General features: G+C 35.8%; 1 protein-coding gene across 1 annotated transcript; it reads right to left on the reverse strand.

Annotated features, from left to right (window-relative positions):
- Positions 1-12,143: 12,143 nt before the first annotated feature.
- LOC141841584 (alpha-humulene 10-hydroxylase-like) lies at positions 12,144-13,763 on the reverse strand. The gene is made up of 2 exons (XM_074729758.1): positions 12,843-13,763; positions 12,144-12,764 (listed from the first exon to the last, which is right to left on the reverse strand). The coding sequence occupies exons 1-2, from the start codon at positions 13,761-13,763 to the stop codon at positions 12,144-12,146; spliced, it is 1,542 nt and encodes a 513-aa protein (XP_074585859.1).
- Between the last annotated feature and the right edge of the window lie 5,677 nt (positions 13,764-19,440).

The raw sequence follows: 19,440 nt of genomic DNA on the forward strand, positions 1-19,440 counted from the left end.
TTTTGTTGTTTAAAAATTAAAAAATAAAATTATAATCATTTTTATCATATTATTTACCTATAATAAATTTAAATGCGTTTGAATAAAATAATTTCAAATATTTATTTTATTTTTAAACAATAAAAAAATAAAAGAAAGAAAACCTTATGACTGCAATTCATGAAGTCGTATATCTATAAGCAAATTAGTCATTATCTTAATTTTAAAATATTTTAATTCATTCAGATTTCACGAGAAATTAAAATCTTATAAATATTTTAATCTTAAAATATATCAGTCTATTCATCTAATAATTTTGACAATCCATTATGAAATTTCAATCATATTAAAAAATAAAATCATATTTGCACGTTTAGCCAGAAATTGAGAATTAATGTGAAAAATGTATATGTCTTAATTGACTTCGATCTAATCGGATTTCCTTCCCTCTATGGTCAGATTAATCTTGACCTATCGAGATTTTCTGTTACTTCTACATCCGGATCATTCTTGACTTACTAGAACTTTATGTTTTATGCTAAACTTTTTCGACTCTTAAGTGTCCGATCAATGGCGACTCACTTAGATTTTTTTATCAATTTCATATTAGACTTTCAATCATCAAATGTCCGATCATTCATGATTCACTTAGACTTATCACTTATCGTATAGAGATCTGCAAAAAGGAAAAGAATAGAACAAACTTGTATTATCATATAGAATCCTTTCTGGATTTCATCTAAGCGTGCCAATGTATTATGATATTATTGTTACACAACAACTGGAACTGAGTCTCTAATACATTGCAGCATTTAGATTATGTAATTAGAGCATCTGAAAATTTCGGCAGCATCTCCCCTGTAACAATTGCAATTCCCTGTATACATATATGACAAGAAGGCCTACAAGGCCACAAATAAGCCTACACGGCTACAATCCATAAACATAACAAAACTAAATCACAAGTACTAAAACTAAAATACTAACCACAACTATTATTCTATAGCATGCATCCACAAACCGAAACATATATATGAAAATCCATAAGACAGATCAAGTTCTGAAACATATCTATCGATAACATAATAAAACCAAAACCAAAGAGACGACATCATCTCGATAGGGGACTAGCAGCGCAGCTCCAGACTGACATCAACCTGAAAAGAATGAAATCAACGGGATGAGTTCCAAGAACCCAGCGGATATCCAATAGACATGTATAGTAAACTATCCCTAGCAGTAATAGTCATAACAGTACAGTCTCCTGAAAGGATAGTAAGAAATGCAAAACTGGAAGAATGGGAGAGCTGTACATACCAGAATCTCCTACCAAAATGCATCAGGTATCCTGTATGTGCATGTCAAACAAATGCAACAACCAAAATGCAGCAAGCATAAATGCAATCCATGCAGTATGCACATGATGCAATGACATGGTCACCCCTGACGCCAGTCAGCCACCGTCACCACGATGGTGAGGTCGAGTGGGTAGGGCTGTGACAACTGTGCACTCTGCCATCACTGCTCCTGAGTGACCGAGTGGACAGGATGCTGTCGGAGTACACCTATCCTCCTGCCCCAAGTAATATGGGGGAGCAAAGCTCTCATCTCCTCGTGTCACGATGCGAAGGAGGGATCCCTGTATGCTACCACGCTGCGGAACCACTACCCCTGAGCGGCCGAGCGGAGCATGACAGAGCAACTGCACACACCCTCCTGATGTACCACTAACCCATGAGTGGCAGTGTGTGCAGATCATGTAACTGACGACGGACTCAACTACAAAGGAGTCGACGACCGCCAGCATGCAATCATGCAAGGATGGTGCATGACGCTAATGCATACAAGGTATATCTAGTGGATAGACAATGCCCAATAAAGAACGGTATATCACTACTATGATGAATCCATATACACATGCAAGTATCAACATGCTAAGGAACTAAACAGGTATCAGGTAAAAATGGTATATAACATGTATAAGCAAGTAGTGATATACCAAGGCATATATAAAAGCATAAATAGCATTACTACTAGCTATAGCAAAACTATACATGTCAAATAACTTATCTAAAAAGATAAGACAAGATACCCGCCTTTCGAAACTGGTTCGTGTCTGAAAAGAACCTCCGTCCAAAAATCCGGTAACAAGTCAATAACCTGTAATTAGAATAAATAACTTTCCTCAATACGCTGATATATATATTAAATTCTATCACAATTTCAACCCTAATCAAAAATTAGAGTTGACATCAATCCGAATTGGCCCAATTGCCTTAAATGGTGTATCCTACCAAAATGCCTCAGCTACTGGTCTTGTCCAAGATGTATGAATTGGTAAGTCAAATTCTCAAAAACCCCATGCTTATTCAATATGCAAATGACACTAATCTTTATCAAACCTGATGAGAAAGAGTTGTTGTACACCAAGATTAGTTTGGCTCCTTACACGTTTTTAATGGCCTCCAAATTAACCTTGATTAATCGATGGCCACTTATATAGGCAAAGGAAGAGATAGGGGAAAGCATTGATAAAGACTTGGAGCTCAGGAACACCACATATACTAGGTTTCAACTTGGAATCAGGAAACTGAGCAATACCAGCAGAACTGAATTCAGAAAATTTCAGTCAAGCTTAAAGCATGGAAACATATATTCTTATCTATTGGCGGAAGATTCATTTTAACTAGTAATATACTTGGTCAGATCTGCAAGACAGTTGCCAGCCCTTATTTTCCTCTTCTTGCCGTTACACCCATGAACAAGAAGGAAGGTTTTGTTTTTTATTAAATCTTTAGGAACCTATAGTACGATTACGGTTCTCCAATTACAGAACAGATAATTTGAAGAGGAGGTGGCAACAAATTGTTTTGTTTCGTTCCAAAGCAGTAATATTTTTAATCACTCTTTAGATAACAAGAACTGACCTCGCAGATTTGTGCCCTAATATCCTTGCTCAACCCGATTCCAAGCTCGCTGCCGAAACCCAAGAAAACCCTTTGAAATCTCTCTTCGATCTGCCGAATCAAACAACCCTCAGTAATCCGACCGGAAACTCCAACCCAGCAGCAATTTCCCAAAAATGAAAATAGGACCTCACCTCTATCTCGCTGTTCAACGACAACTAAGGAAGGAAGCGGCAGAGGGTTCAGCTAGGGCTCAAAGGTGTGGCGGCTGCTCTGTTCAAGCGACCAGCGATGGAGGCGGCGGCCCGAATGCAGCGGCGGTAGGCGGCGAGCAACGCTGCCTCAGAGAAAACGACGATCAGTTTCTCGACGTGGCTGGGCAGCGGCGATTTCCCTCAGGTTGGGCGGAAGCAACACGAGCAGAGGAGGAGAGGGAAAGGAGAAGGCACAGTGTCGAGCAAGGAGAAGAGGTAAAGCTGTTACCGACGGAAGAAGTAAAGGAGAAGAAGAAAACCGAAGCGAGGAGGCGGCGTCGGTTTCGACGAAGGAAGGGAAAACGCTCGTGCGTTTTCGGGCGGAAGAAGAAATGCCGAAGGGGGGTTATGGATTCCTAATGGGTTTCGGGTGTTAAACCCGTTAATCCATTAACCCTTTTTTTTTAATTACCATATTTTACAATCCTGCTTCTTCTTGTGAAATAAGACACTCAACAGAAGGATTAGTAGCAAATGCCAAATTGATATAATATAAATTTTGTTTCCTATGTCCTTCTAGTATGATGTTATTCATTCCAATTTTCCTAACCAAACATTTGTTTGCATGGAAATCAACCTGATAGCCTGAGTCACATAATTGGCTCACACTAAGCAAGTTAAAACACATGCCCTTAACTAATAGGACTCTATGAATGGTTATAGTGGGTGAGACTGCAATGGCTCCTTTTCCTATGATTTTTAACCTTTCATTGTTACCAAAGGACACATTTCCCTTCTTCATGTATTTGATTTTAGTAAATTTACCTACATCCCCGATCATGTGGCTTGAACACCCGCTATCCAAAATTCACATGCCTTCATCCTTCTTTTCTTTTACCTACATGATACGAAAAATATCCTTTTTAGGTATCCAGAAGCTAGATTCACTAACATTTGCAAGATATTTCTTAGGTACCTATGCTAGTGTTCCCTTAGCATTTTGTTTGCTGGATTGTTTTTGTCTTCCTACAAGGGAAATATAGGACACTTCCTTAGGTCTATAACCTAACCCAACTTTGTTGTAAAGTGAAATGAATTAGTAATTTTGTAGCAAATCCGTCTCTAATTTATCTAAATCTGAAATAAGTTTTAATTTAATCTTAAATTTTAAACGAATATTTTGACAGAAATCATACGGTCTCAAATTTCATTTATAATTCATATTTATTTTTATTTATAAAAATTTATATATAATTTCGTATCAAATTTATTTTAAATTTTGTTTTAATTTTTTTTCTAAATGTTATATTTTATTAAAGTGAAACGGATTAGTAATTTTGTAGCAAATCCGTCTTTAATTTATCTAAATCTGAAATAGATTTGAATTCCGTCTTAAATTTTTATTAAATTTTAAACGGATATTTTGACAGAAATCATACGGTCTCAAATTTCGTTGATAATTTATATTTATTTTTATTTATAAAAATTTATATATAATTTTGTATCAAATTTATTTTAAATTTTATCTCAATTTTTTTTTCAAATGTTATATTTTATTAAAGTGAAACGAATTAGTAATTTTGTAGCTAATCCGTTTTTAATTTATCTAAATCTGAAACAGATTTTAATTTCATCTTAAATTTTTATTAAATTTTAAATGGATGTTTTGACAGAAATCATACGGTCTCAAATTCTGTTTATAATTCATATTTATTTTTATTTATAAAAATTTATATATAATTTTGTATTAAATTTGTTTTAAATTTCGTCTCAATTTTTTTTTTCAAATGTTATATTTTATTGAAATGAAATAGATTAATAATTTTGTAGTAAATCCGTCTCTAATTTATCTAGCTCTAAAATAAATTTTAATTCCGTCTAAAAATCTATTTCTGAAGTCCTACTTTCTTGTAGTGAACATAATATATTAATATTTATTATATGATAATAATCAATTATATATCATAAAATATATACTTTCCAATACAATCTAATCGAAACATTATCCATGAACCTTAGCCCATTCATTCAAAAGTGGAAAAATATCTACGGGATAATGAAAAAAGAAAGGAGGAGAAAAGAAAAAGAAAAGAGAAAAAATGCTAAAGGAAAAGAGGGGAAAAATATAGGGGGCGTTTGGTTTGATGTTTTTCTGTTTTCATTTTTTTATTTTTTTGGAAGATGTTGTTTGTTTTATATTTTCTAATATTATTTTCTGGAAAATGAAAAGTCATTTTCTAGGAAAATAGAAAATGATAATATATCATTTTCTACTTAGAAAATCGAAACGATGGAAAATACAAAAACGCGGGGTGGAAAATGAGAAAACACAGGCCTTATTAATCTGCGATTTTTTTTCTCCCCCGACACAACTCTTTCTTCCTTCCGATCTTCCGCCGCTATTCTCCCCCCCCCCCCCCCGACACAACTCTTTCTTCCTTCCCCATCGCGATCTTCCGCCGCGTGCTCCTCCTCCTCTCCTCTTCCTCCTCCGTCGCGGCATCTGCCACCGATCCCTGCGGAGCTCTTCCGTGCGTACTGCTCTTCCGCCGCGTGCTCCTCCTCTACTCTTCCTCCTCCGTTGCAACATCTTCCTCCTCCGCCTAGCCCAGCAGACAACGTTCAGTTCTCCTCTACCATCTGATTCCATGTTTGTGAGTATTTTCTAGGGTTTGGTTGTTAGATGGTCCAATTGTTTGATCCCAAAATTCATCCGTAGATTTTTTTTTTTGTTTATCTATGTTAATCAAATCTCTATCAATGGTGCTCCTAATCATGAGAGGCAGCTCATTCTCTCTTCAAATTTTTCTGAGTTTTTTCCACTTACTCCTTTCCTTCTTTAATCTACACCTACACCATGGAGTAAATAGAGCTGTTTATCAAACGGCGCCAATACCGTAGGACAACTTATTTTAGGTTCATAAGGCAACATTTGGGGCTGACCACCTGTGGCACCCCCATAAGAACAAATAGTTTTTATTTGAGCTATATTCATTCGGCTAGAAATCCTTTTCTAATTGAAAATATTTTTGTTAGTACAACATTCAGTGTTTGTACGGTTTAGGACTTCAGATATACTGTATCATATATTCGAATTTCCTTTTTAAAATTTTATAAGTGAACGTCGAATCATAATTTAGAAGATTTCTTGAAGATCAACTAGGCCCTCATCCAGATTTTTAAAGAGTTTCATATGCTTGGATTTGTTTAAATTTTAAATGTTCAAATTATAACATGAGGTTGGATAAGTTTCAACAAGTGGAAGAAGGTAATCATGAAGCAAATACAAGAAGCAAATACATGAGGTTGGATAAGTTTCAAACCAAGGTTTCGAATTTTAAAAGATATGCCAAACTATCCAATTACTAGGCAAAGATTAATTACAGTTGCATGTTGTGCGGTGCATAATTTCATACGTCGGCATCATGTAATGGATAATGTTTATGGAATACTCTTCTAATGATATGATCATGTCTGGAGTTGAAGATGATTTTTGTGATCAAGGTCAATTCCAATTGATCCAAGTCAAATAGCTCAGATGGAACACATACGTGATGAAATTGCAAGTCATATGTGGAATGATTTTGTAGAGCATCATTCGTAATTAGCTAATGACTGGTTTCAGCCTTTTGTGGCTCTTGATTCTGTTATGAATGATTGTTATGATTGATTATTTTTGGAATTGTGGATAAATTTTCAATGTTCTAGTTAATATTTTTATAATTACGTAGATTTTGTTATATCTCTTTATTTTATCCTATTATTTAACATGCATTTATTTATCAAATAAATTGTTAAAATTAGTGAATTTTCAGGATGAGGGTGATCTTGGACTTCGCTGGACCCAACTTTGTTATCGTCAACAACTTTGCTTTTGGTGTAGTGGCATGCTACATACCAGTTCACAGAGATGTGGTGTGCATTCATTCCATGGTTTCAAATTTTAATGCATTGCATTTTTGCCACAAAAATAAATAACTTGAATACTTGTTGTTAATTGAGTGTGTTATAATGCATAAAATGGGGCATATTTTTCTCCTCAGATCAAATATATATATTTTTCTCTGCAGCATTAGGTGCTTAAATTTTGTGCAATATGGGAGCTAACAATCAAAATAGTAATACGTGCAATATTCCTAAAGAATTATTTTGTTTATAAATAAAAATTTATTTTATTTATAATTTTTCATATTAATAAACCAAACGTATTTTATAGTTTTCTTTTCTAGAAAATAAAAAATAGTATATCATACCAAACACATTTATGTTTTCTAAAAAATAGATTAGAAAATAAAAAAACAGAAATAAAAAATAAAAAAAAATTTCCAAACCAAACGCCCCCCTTTTAGTCCACAAACTAATTTAAAATTTATCCATAAATTATTTTTATAATAAATAAATAAATATCTTACGATCCATCCTTTCTATTTAGACAGCCCATTACAGTGCTCCCTAATTAATTATAACATTAAACATATTTTTTAAAAATTGTATTTAAAATATAATTAATGAAAATATAAATTAAATTGATATTAGACATTTTAACTTTGATGCATAAATATATTAATATAAAATAATTAATTTAATATTTTTAAAAGCTTAATATTAATGGCATAAACTAGAATTTTAAGAATTAAATTGTGTTCACTATCAATAACACAAGGAAATAATCCATCAACCTAACATCCATGTGGTCACTCTCAAGACAGTTGCATGATTAATTGGAAGACTAGCAATCGATGTGGTCACTCTCAGGACAGTTGCATAATTGGAGGACGGATCCAAAAACAAAGGAAAAGAGCTGAGCTTTGGGTGTGGAATATGTTAAAATCGATGGAATCAAAATATCTCCATAATGGTATGATATTGTCCACTTTGGGCCTAAGCCCTCGTAACTTTGTTTTTGGGCTCTCCCCAAAAGGTCTCATACCAATAGAGATACTTTCTATCCTTTTAATCCTATGATCTTTTCCATGTACTTTAGATGTGGGACTATGTTTACACCCTTGCAACCCAACAATCCCCCTTCAAACAAAGGACCACAGGCCCCCCTCAACGTCGTTTTTTGATGTCTGAATCCTCGATCCACCAGGACTTTTTGTCCCTCGGTCCACCCAACCTACTAGGACTTCCCACCTAGCTGCAGCTAGGACTTTTTGCCCCTCGGTCCATCCGACCTACTAGAACTTCCCATCTAGTCGCAACTAGGACTTTTTGTCCCTCGGTCTACCCGACCTATTAGAACTTCTCACCTGGTGTCTGGTCCTCTTGATTCAGATACGGGAGCACCTACTTCCTTTGTTTAAGATTGATTTTTTGCCTCTCGGTCCACCCGACCTATTAGGACTTCTCACCTGGTGTCTGGTCCTCTTGATTCAGACACAGGAACACCCACTTCCTTTGTTTAAGGTTCAAACCACATGGTTAGATCTGGATCATGGCTCATCCAGCGGTTAGTCCGGTGAAGAGCGGTCTCGCTCTGATACCACTTGTTAAAACTGATGGAATCATCGAGGATTCAGACATCAAAAAATGACGTTGAGGGGGGCCTGTGGTTTGTCCCTCGGTCCACCAGACCTACTAGGACTTCCCACCTAGCTGCAGCTAGGACTTTTTGCCCCTCGGTCCATCCGACCTAATAGAACTTCCCACCTAGTCGCAATTAGGACTTTCTGTCCCTCGGTCCACCCGACCTATTAGGACTTCTCACATGGTGTCTGATCCTCTTGATTCAGACACGGGAGCACCCACCTCCTTTGTTTAAGGTTGACTTTTTGCCCCTCGATCCACCCGACCTACTAGGACTTCTCACCTGGTGTCTGGTCCTCTTGATTCAGATACAGGAGCACCCACTTCCTTTGTTTAAGGTTCAAACCACATGGTTAGATCTGGATCATGGCTCATCCGGCGGTTAGTCCGGTGAAGAACGGTCTCGCTCTGATACCACTTGTTAAAACTGATGGAATCAAAATATCTCCACAATGGTATGATATTGTCCACTTTGGGCCTAAGCCCTCATGGCTTTGTTCTTAGGTTCTCCCCAAAAGGTCTTATACCAATGAAGATACTTTACATCCTTTTAACCAGACACGGGAGCACCCACTTCCTTTGTTTAAGGTTGACTTTTTGCCCCTCGATCCACCCGACCTACTAGGACTTCTCACTTGGTGTCTGGTCCTCTTGATTCAGATACAGGAGCACCCCACTTCCTTTGTTTAAGGTTCAAACCACATGGTTAGATCTGGATCATGGCTCATCCGGCGGTTAGTCCGGTGAAGAACGGTCTCGCTCTGATACCACTTGTTAAAACTGATGGAATCAAAATATCTCCACAATGGTATGATATTGTCCACTTTGGGCTTAAGCCCTCATGGCTTTGTTCTTAGGCTCTCCCCAAAAGGCCTTATACCAATGGAGATACTTTACATCCTTTTAACCACATGATCTTTTCCATGTACTTTATATGTGGGACTATGTTTGCACCCTTGCAACCCAATAGAATAGGTCTGATCCAAGGTCAAATTTGAATCGGACCTAACTCAGACCCATATCTATTGATCTGAGTTAACGGGCGATTATAATCTATTTATTTTGATTTAACTCTCTTAATTATTCAATGATCTTATTTTATTCATTTAATATTGGATTTATAAAAATTATCAATAACTTGTATGAAAAAAATATTTAACTTAGATAATAACCGGCGTGAAAAAGAAATATAATTTGTGTAATATATATATATATAGTAAAAGTTATAACATATAATTATAATTGGAACATAGAATAATCTTGAACCGTCTCGAATGTGAATCGGTAGTTTTGAATCTTAAATCATGATTGTCTTAGATGATTAAGATATTAAGGGTCGATGTTTCACTGTCAAATGTTTTGAATTGTCGAAGGACAGGAATGGATTAAATAAAGAACAATTACAAAAAAAACTCATGTATAATTATAATAAATCTAATAGAGAAAACTATTTTATAAATACTTTTTTTTATAATAAATAATAAAAAAATTAGGTTGGGCCCAAGGCCCACGACAGCACTCGAGAAGATATGTCCTTGAAGGATTATAATTGTACCATTGGACAAATTTTTGAAAGCCGGCCATCTTCCAATTTTTCCCATATTATATGTTAGGCTGATTTATTTTGTTATTTAAAAATTAAAAATAAAATTATAATCATTTTTATCATATTATTTATTTATAATAAATTTAAATGCGTTTGAATAAAATAATTTCAAATGTTTATTTTATTTTTAAGTAAAAAAAATAAAAGAAAGACTGCAATTCATGAAGTCTTATATCTATAAGCAAATTAGTCATTATCTTAATTTTAGAATATTTTAATTCATTTAGATTTCACGAGAAATTTAAATCTTGTAAATATTTTAATCTTAAAATATATCAGTCTATTCATCTAATAAATTTTGATAATCCATTACGAAATTTCGATCATATTAAAAAATAAAAGCATATTTAAACATTCAGGAAGAAAATGAGAATTAATGGAAAAAAAGTATATATTTCTCATTAAGTAGAATCGATCTCGATCGGGTGCAGATTGATCAACTTGATCAAGCTCAAGTTGATTTTTGATATTTAATTAATATGTGTGTTGATGTGAGCGAGATGTTCAAGTGAAGAAAGAAATTATTAGAGGAAGATCCATTTAGAGCTATCACTTGTCAATTTTATATTAGATTTTCGATCATCAAGTGTTTGATTAATTGTGATTGATTTGAACTTTTTATCTCGTGCCAACTTCATGTTGAACTTTCCATTATCAAGTATTCAATCAATCGTAATCTATTTGGACTTTCCACTTCTTTATTAAATATCCGATCAATTTTGACTTACTTGATTTTTACTCAATCAAAATATTAACCTATTGATCGACTGTCAAATATCTAATTAACTTTCACTTGTTTGGCGTTTCACTTAATCAACTAATTATATATTCATATCAAAATCCAACTCGAACTTGGTCAACTTTGACTAAGAGTCGATTGCACCCACAGTGATGATGAGAGTGAAGTTTAAATAGGTCATGATTGATAAATACTTGACAATCCAAAATCCAACAGAGTTGATGAGGACGAAATCCAAATGAGTCACGGATAATTTGATATAAAAAATAAAATCCAAGTTATTTATGGAGTAATGGACATTCGGTATGAGACATCGTAAACCTATATAAGTAATCAAAGACTATACTTACCATGAAAGACCTCTTGGCAGTATCAGACACTTGACATGATAACAATAAATTCAAATTTGAATATTTTTTATGTATGTATAAAAAATATTGACAGACTATTTTTAAAATTATTCTATATAAATTATTAAAATTAACTGCTCTTAATTTAGTTTATTTCACTAATTTTAAATAAAAAATATCATCCTAAACAAAGTAAAATAAATATATGCAAAAGTTATTTATGATTTACGAAAGTACATAGGACCTAGAGTGAGAAATTGTTATAACCCAAAAGGTCCACACGATTTATGTTAATTATATCACTAAAACATCTTAATTTTTCATTGACCGTTATCACTAAACAATTAATGTAATGTATTTAATTAATAGCTAATTGGAGAGAAGAGGGAAGAAAATTAAAAGCAGAATATTTTGTAAACTTCACTTTTAAATTTTTGGGGAAAAAATAAAATTATTTTAAAGTTTTAAACAATAAATATTTATTATATAATTCTCCTTTACTAAACTTAAGTGTGTTGAAAAATAAAATTTATTATTTTGTTTAATTTTACATTTTAAGATAATTTTATGCTCTTAAAATTGCCTATACAGTCAGAGAAATAGTAAAAAAAAATTCAATCCACAAGCATTAATTAAAAAAAAACGTAGATGCGATACAATAATAAAATACTTAGAAAAATAATTTAAAAAATCATGATTGAAATTTTAATAGAATGAATATTATAAAGATCGATCTTTATATTTATATTTAATAGATGAATTAGGGAAAAAATCTAGTATCAAAATACATGGAAGAAGTAAATTAATTGCATTCCACCGCAAGGGGACAAGAGTAGGAGGCTACGGCAGAGGAATTCGAGGTTCGGCAAGCAAGAACAGCGGCGACTTCCTTGGAGCACTCGCACCGGAAATCTCCATCATGTCCAAGTCTTCGGCCTTCATTCCGCCGGGAAGCTTCCAGTCGAAATAGAAGAGCAGGTGAGCCAGTCCGACTTCCACGGACGACAGCCCAAACGTCATGCCGGGGCATATCCTTCGCCCAGCGCCGAACGGCACAAACTCAAAGTTGAATCCCCTGAAATCGACTGCGCCGTCGGCAAATCTCTCCGGCCTGAAGCTCTCGGCGTCGCCGCCCCAGTAGCGCTCGTCCCTGCCCAATGCCCAGGCGTTGATGAGCACGCGAGCCCCCGCAGGCACTCGGTATCCTACAACCTCGCACGCCTCCTTGCACACTCTCGGCAGCAACAGGGGACCCGGAGGATGAAGTCTGAGGGTCTCCTTGATCACTAATTTAAGGTAGTCGAACTTGGCGATGTCATTCTCTTCCAGCTTAGTCTTCCCTTGCATGGCCTCCCTGATCTCCTTTTGAGCTTTCTCCATCACCTCTGGGTTCTTCATTAACTCTGACATTGCCCACTCGATCACCGTCGACGATGTCTCTGTTCCTCCGAGAAATATTTCCTGAATATATACCAAAGAATTGGTAAAGAGATAGGTCTCACAAAATATGATATAATTTTCACGTACGTACGTACGTACCAATACGATGGCTTTGATGCTGGTTGATGTTATTGGAAATTCTTGGTCATCTTGGTCCTTAAGCCTCAAAAGAACATCGATGATTAGATCCTCCTCTGAAGGGTCTGTTCTCTCAGCCTGATGCTGTGAGATGATCTCGTCGAACACCTGGTCGAGCTGTCGTCGAACACGCTGTAGCTTAAATTTTAAGCCGGTCAGGGTGTCCAAGAACTTGAGCGACGGGAACATGTCGGCCACTGCGAAGCTGGTGACCAAACCCACCCCTTCCTTCACGAGCTGCAGGAACTTGCCTTGCTGCTCGCACTTCTCGCCGAATGCTGCTCTCATCACCAGCGCGTTCGTCATGGACATAACCATCTCGCTAAGGTTGAGAGGCGTTTGGCGGAACGATGCGGCACTTGCGATTTCTGCGGTGAGCTTACGGACCGCATCCTCTCGGATCGTAGCGAAGGACTTGACGCGCCGAGAGTTGAGCAGCTCCATGGCGTAGATCTTCCTCATTTGCTTCCAGTAGCCGCCGTAGGCGGCCATGGCGACGCTTAGGCCGTCGTAGGCCAATATGTTGGCGAAGGTCAAGTCGGATGGACGGTTGGCGAAGTTGAGGTCGTGACGCTTGATTATCTCCCCCACGGCTTCCACGGAGGAGGCGACGACTAGGTCGACCTGACCGAGCCGGAGAAGCAAGAGCGGGCCATGAACTCTGGAGAGGTGGCGGAGCGTGCGGTGGGGATTGGCACCGGCAAGGTGATGGATGTTTCCGATGAGGGGAAGCTTAGGAGGGCCAGGCGGAAGAGGTGCCACCTTTTGTGCCTCCTTTGCAGGCTTCCTTAGCTTCTGCAGTGTTACGATGAAGAGGAAGAGGAGGAAGAGAGTGATGAAGAAGGGAGAAAAGAGAAAAGTAGTGATGAGATGGGCTTCCATTGTAGTAGCTGATATGATCCCTGCACTAATCAACTGATGAAACTAAGTGATTAATTAATGTTTGTGTGGATTGATGATCTATAGCTAGCTCTTTCTTCCATGTATTTATAGATGATTTGCTTTGTTCTCAGTCAATTGAGGCGTTCGTCCTCTGGGAAAAAAATTAAAGAAAATGTTGCATCCTCCATGTTTTAAAATTTTCCAAGTCAACTATTTTAAATCCTGAATCCAAAATAAAGTCAGAAAAGAGAAACGGCCATGACTAATGGAATTGGAGTTTGGTTGGTATGATAGGTCAAGTAAATCCTACTTTTAGGATGAATTTGAAAAGAGTTCTTGATTCAGCTAATCAATAAAAAAATATACAAGGTTTGAAATATTGAAGGTCACTGAAAAAATGTTCTGATAGAGTTGCAGTTCTTTGTTTTCTGTTTTTATCTTAAAAAAAACATTTCTGAACATGCATGTTTTCTAATATCATTTTTTGATTTTTGGAAGGATCATAATTTTTAAATCATATATTTGTGTGCATAGTAAAGTAGTTTACAAGGGATTTTATTTTAGTTTTTTCATAAAATATAATTTTAAAACTATTTTAATGTAAAAACTATATGAAGATATTAGAAATATTATTAGTCATTTATAAATTTGAGAATTAAATTAGCAAATTAGTTTAACCATATCTCAAGTGAGACTCATGTCTTATTTACTATAAATCGTTAGGGAGTTATTTTGAGAAGGATAAAAATTCCATTCTATCAAAGTTTAAGAAGATAAAAAATGAAGAAAAACATGATTGTGGACGTACGGATTGTAAATTAAATTAGTCTGTGGATTATTTCTAAACTACATAAATAAGGAATTCTGTTCGATTCTCTATAATCAATTCTTTCTTTCATTCGATCGAGCTTTAGAGTAAACAAGACATCACGATAATGCTGCACTTTTGAAGCACCACCAAATATGTAAAAAAGCTAAATGAAAATAGAAGTTCTATTAATTACTTAAAAGAAAACCAATATATAATTCTACATTATTTCAAAACTATATTTTATATATTTTAAAGCTAAATGATATATTACTCCTTTTCCTGGTCAATATTATATTCAAAAGAAATTCTACTAGAACTTATGTAGAAAATTAATGAACACTGACATATTCTAGAATCATATTTTATCAAAAAGTCAAAATAAAGTCTTAATCAATACTAATTTTTCTACAATCCAAATACAGAATGTAACTTCTGCGAACATCGATCAAGCTTAGAATTGAAATGAAAGAAGAAAAACCCCAGAAACGTCTCATCAAGAACGGATCAAACCGGTTGAAAAACGAAGGCCTGGTGGCTATATAAATTTTATATTTGTCTGACTGATTAGTTCAAATTTTATAACCTTAATTGCATAACGTACGGTCCACCATGGAGTTCTTTCTTTTTCAAACACGGCATGCATGTGCGCATGCTATATATTTTTAAAACTTGACTGATGGAATCATATCGATCTATCGCTGCTTCATAATTCTGACCTGAATTTTAACTTGTTTTTAGTAGGTCGTCTGTCTTTAATTTGTTGCAATGCAATGAAGCATGATGAATGCATGAGTGAGGTCACGCTACTCGTCATGTATCATTCGAAAGCTACGTATGTTTAATTTTCAATAAAAAACGGCGCTCAAAAATAATATTCCTACATGATTATTTTATTAAAGTCTATTAGAATTATCACGTTATTGTAGAATTCGAAAGATTCAATCAATTTTTTGTATTCTTGATAATTTTCTTCTTGATACTTGAAAATTAATAATTAATCTTTAATTTTTTTGTATGTTTTTCCATTCTCAAAATCTTACGAAATATCAAATCTTGTTTAATACATTTTTGACTCATTTTGGGATGTCCAAGTCACGCCTTTAAAAGATCATCTTTTATATTATCGAAGGCGACATATTTTTGAGATAAAAAAATATATTATGAGCGTTTTAGCTTGTTAGAAGGTGCAGCTTCTTTTTATTATTTCTCTAGATGAGATTTCTTAGAGTCGGGAGTATTAGTCTTACTTTATATTATCTTTTATTTCTCTTATATTTTTATAGTGTATACCCTGCGGTTGTTTATCAGGATTGTTACTAGAAATCTTTGACCAAAGTATTACATGTCAAGAGTATGATATTTTGGGACACATATATAAGTAACTTGAATCCACAGGGACAAGAAAGTAAGTTTGAGATTTAGGTGTGACGTAATTAGCATAGTGGATTTTTTGGGACTGACACATATAGACCATGATCCTGAACTAAACGTGTATAAGACGGTGAAAGAAATGAGACACATTTCATTGTTGTTGTTGAAGGATTCTGAAATGGTTCTGAAATCAATTATTAATTTTTTGATCAATTGGAGATTATGATGTACTACTAAGTGCCACTCATGATCGTTTCATAATTAATGATTAATTATTAATGATCAACATAACCGGGAACCTATTAGGTTACACGCACTATAGGTTTCTCAGAAGGACTTAAAATGAGTTTGAGAATTAGATTCTTAGAATGAGAGAAATAAAATTTGGTTGGATATGATAAAGGGCAAAGATGATGAGATTTATCTTATGAAGATGAAATGAACCAAATGGTTTGATTCTAATGGAAGAGATTTTGACAGATTAAAAGTGATGATGAGCTTTATCTTAATATGAAGACAAAATGAACAAATTGGTTTGGTTCTATTAGTTTGGTTCTAATCGGTGTTTTGGTTATTGAACTAAATTGATTTGGTTCTAATCGGAGGCGTTTTGGTTATTGAATCAAACGATTTAGTTTTGAATCAAATTGGACCAACTTGATTTGATTTTGAACCAAACTTAAGTTAATTGACATATGAGTTTTGATTTGGATCCAAATCCAATAAAATATTATATGAGATATAATATTGGAATAGGAATGAACGATTAAGGATAAATCCTAATGGTTAGGATTAATCACAACCATTCATACCTTAAACCCACAGTTTGCTACAGTAAACCCTAGAAATTTGATTTGCTACAGTAATGTGAAAAGCCAGTTGTCGATCTAGAAAAAAGAACCTACCCTAATCGCGCATGGTCACTGTAGCTTCTCAAAAATCGTGTGTTCTTCTTCCCCAATCATGCGCGCCGCACCTCCTCTCTTGAGCTCGACAGCCATTCTCGAGCGCCGCCATTCCCTCCTGAATGCGACCACTTTCCTGATTACCACAATGGCTTAGCGTCGCCAACCACGTGAGTGAAGACAAGAGATCACAATTTCTCCTGACTAGAATCATGTGCCACCCTCTCTTCACAATCGTCTTCTCCCCGTAGCAGTGAAGGTCGCCGACCGTCGGAAAGGAGAAACACGAGGACAACCTCCTTCGGTGAAGACGATTTGAAAACCCTAGTGCCACCGTCTAGGAATCACGATCTCCCTCTCCTGGCTGCTGACCTTTTCCCCAATCGATTTCTCCCATTGGCACGGTTGGTTGCTGAAGGTCAGTCGCCGATCGCTGGAGGAGAAAAGGGAAAATCGAGCGCCAACCTTCTCTTCTACCTCCTTCCGTGAAGATCCCGTTGCAAACCGTTGGCACCAAGCTTGTGAAGCTACTGGTGCTGAAGCTCTTTGTGAAGAGTCGTGCGACTATTGGGATTTGTTGCCAGAGTTGCTATTGGGTTGCTACCGGTGCCGCTACCAGATTGCTGTCGGAGCCACTGTCAGGTTGCCATTGGGTTTGCCGCTGGGAGCTTATGAAGTGATCGGAGATTATTTCATCTTCGTCAGGAAAAGTTTTGACTGTTTGTCCTTCACCAGCGGTCAAGAGTTGACCATCGGAGATTCGTCGGGAATACGATTGTCGGCGATAGTTAGAAAGCCCCAAAAATTTATCGCGATAAGTGTTGTTGCGATATTAAAGTTTTCTCTCGTATCAACCGTTGTTGATCGTCGGCTAGTACCGAAGATGATGATGCGACTCATGGCTTGAGAAATCGTCCAGACGAGAGCTTGGCGTGGATCACCGGTAGAGATGGAGCTTTGACAGAGCCGCTCAATTGATGTCATTCCCGCTCAACGTCATCTGTCAGGTATACCTAGAATAAATTATTATTCTGTAAAATTTTAATTTTCAGTTATGTCATGTACATATTGTATCCTGCATGTGTGTGTTGCGAGTGTTGTAATAATTAATCGTAATTATTATTTTTCCTTCCGCTGCGCACGTTTGTGAAACGTATAAACATGCGCAATGCATCAAGCTGGTCCTAACACATAGATGTGCATGAAAAATGAATACATATTTTTACTGTGCTTATTCCAGTCCAAAGAATCTGAAAGACAAGATAGATATTTTTTGCAACATCTTATTGCCAAGTTGAATGAATTATGGAATGTAGGGTACCAACTTATGATATTGCAAGTAAAATCAATTTTACTTTACATGTTGCTTTATTATGGACGATTAGTGATTTTTCGATATACTCAATGTTGTCAGGATGAGAACATAATTAGTAAGTTAGCATGTCTACATTGTATAACTGAGTTTGATGCATTTTTATTATCCTTACTATGGGAAGATATCTTGAGTTGATAATAATCATAAATTTTTACCTTCGAAGCACCCTTACATTTGTGTTAATGGTTTTGGAAGAAAATGAAAAAAAAAGGTCATGTTGTCCCTTTCCATGTGTAGTCTCTTCTCCAAGAATTTCAAGATGTGGTGCTTGAAGAAATTCCCCTAAGACTCCCTTTAATGCAAAATATTCAACATTGCATTGATTTAGTCCATGGTGCTTCAATTCCAAACAAGGCAGCTTATAGAATAACTCCTAAGGTGCATGCAGAGTTGCAAAGGCAAGTTGAGGACTTATTGGCTAAAGGTCTTGTCCAAGAAAGTAAGAGTCATTGTGCTGTCGTGACTCTTCTTGTGCCAAAGAAAAATAGTTCCTCAATGAACAAAATCACTATCAAATATTGCTTTCCTATCCCTCGCCTTAATAATCTTTTCGACCAACTTCATGGGTTCGACATCAGTTTCAAAATTGATCCTCGAAGTGACTATCATCAAATTCGTATGAGGCTGGGAGATGAATGGAAATAGCCTGCAAAACAAGGGATGATCTCTATGAATGGTTGATTATGTCATTTGGTTTTTCTAATGTTCCTTTTACTTTTATGTGGCTTATGAATCATGTCTTTAAACCATTTATTAGGAAATTTATTGTTGTCTACTTTGATGACATTCTTGTGTACAGTTCTAACCCGAAAGAACATTTGAAATATCTTTGACAAGTTTTTGAAGTACTAAGAGATCAAAAAATGTTATAAATTCGTTATAAATTCTAAAAGTTGTTGAAATTTTTCATAAAAGTGCAATTAAAAGATAACATCCGTCCGAAGTTGTTTACTCTCTCCCATAAACCTTTTTTTCATCTTTATAAATCCAACCCAAACCGTAAATCTTGTTCAACCCCACCAATTCTCACCTTCAAACCTTTTGTTATCGCCCTTGTTACCACCACCGCCGCACATCACTGTCGTTGTTGTCGCCAACGCGGCTGCTGCCGATGCCACCGTCGCTGTCGCTCGCCGCTATTGCTAGCGTCGTTGTTGTCATGTCGTCAACACTCCACAACGAAGACTCTTTGATTTAGGTAGAGTTTTCTTGCTT

Source organism: Curcuma longa, chromosome 11 (genome assembly GCF_044706935.1).
Source record: "Curcuma longa cultivar G26 ecotype Majalengka, Jawa Barat chromosome 11, ITB_CL_G26_1.1, whole genome shotgun sequence".
In the NCBI taxonomy this organism is placed as follows: Eukaryota; Viridiplantae; Streptophyta; class Magnoliopsida; order Zingiberales; family Zingiberaceae; genus Curcuma; species Curcuma longa.

Excerpts from the sequence above, each read along its gene's own strand:
- LOC141841584 (XM_074729758.1), bottom strand. The coding sequence starts at position 13,763 with ATGGAAGCCCATCTCATCACTACTTTTCTCTTTTCTCCCTTCTTCATC. Across the intron at positions 12,765-12,842 it reads GCATCAAAGCCATCGTATTG|GAAATATTTCTCGGAGGAAC; the intron begins GTACGTACGTAC and ends GTATATATTCAG.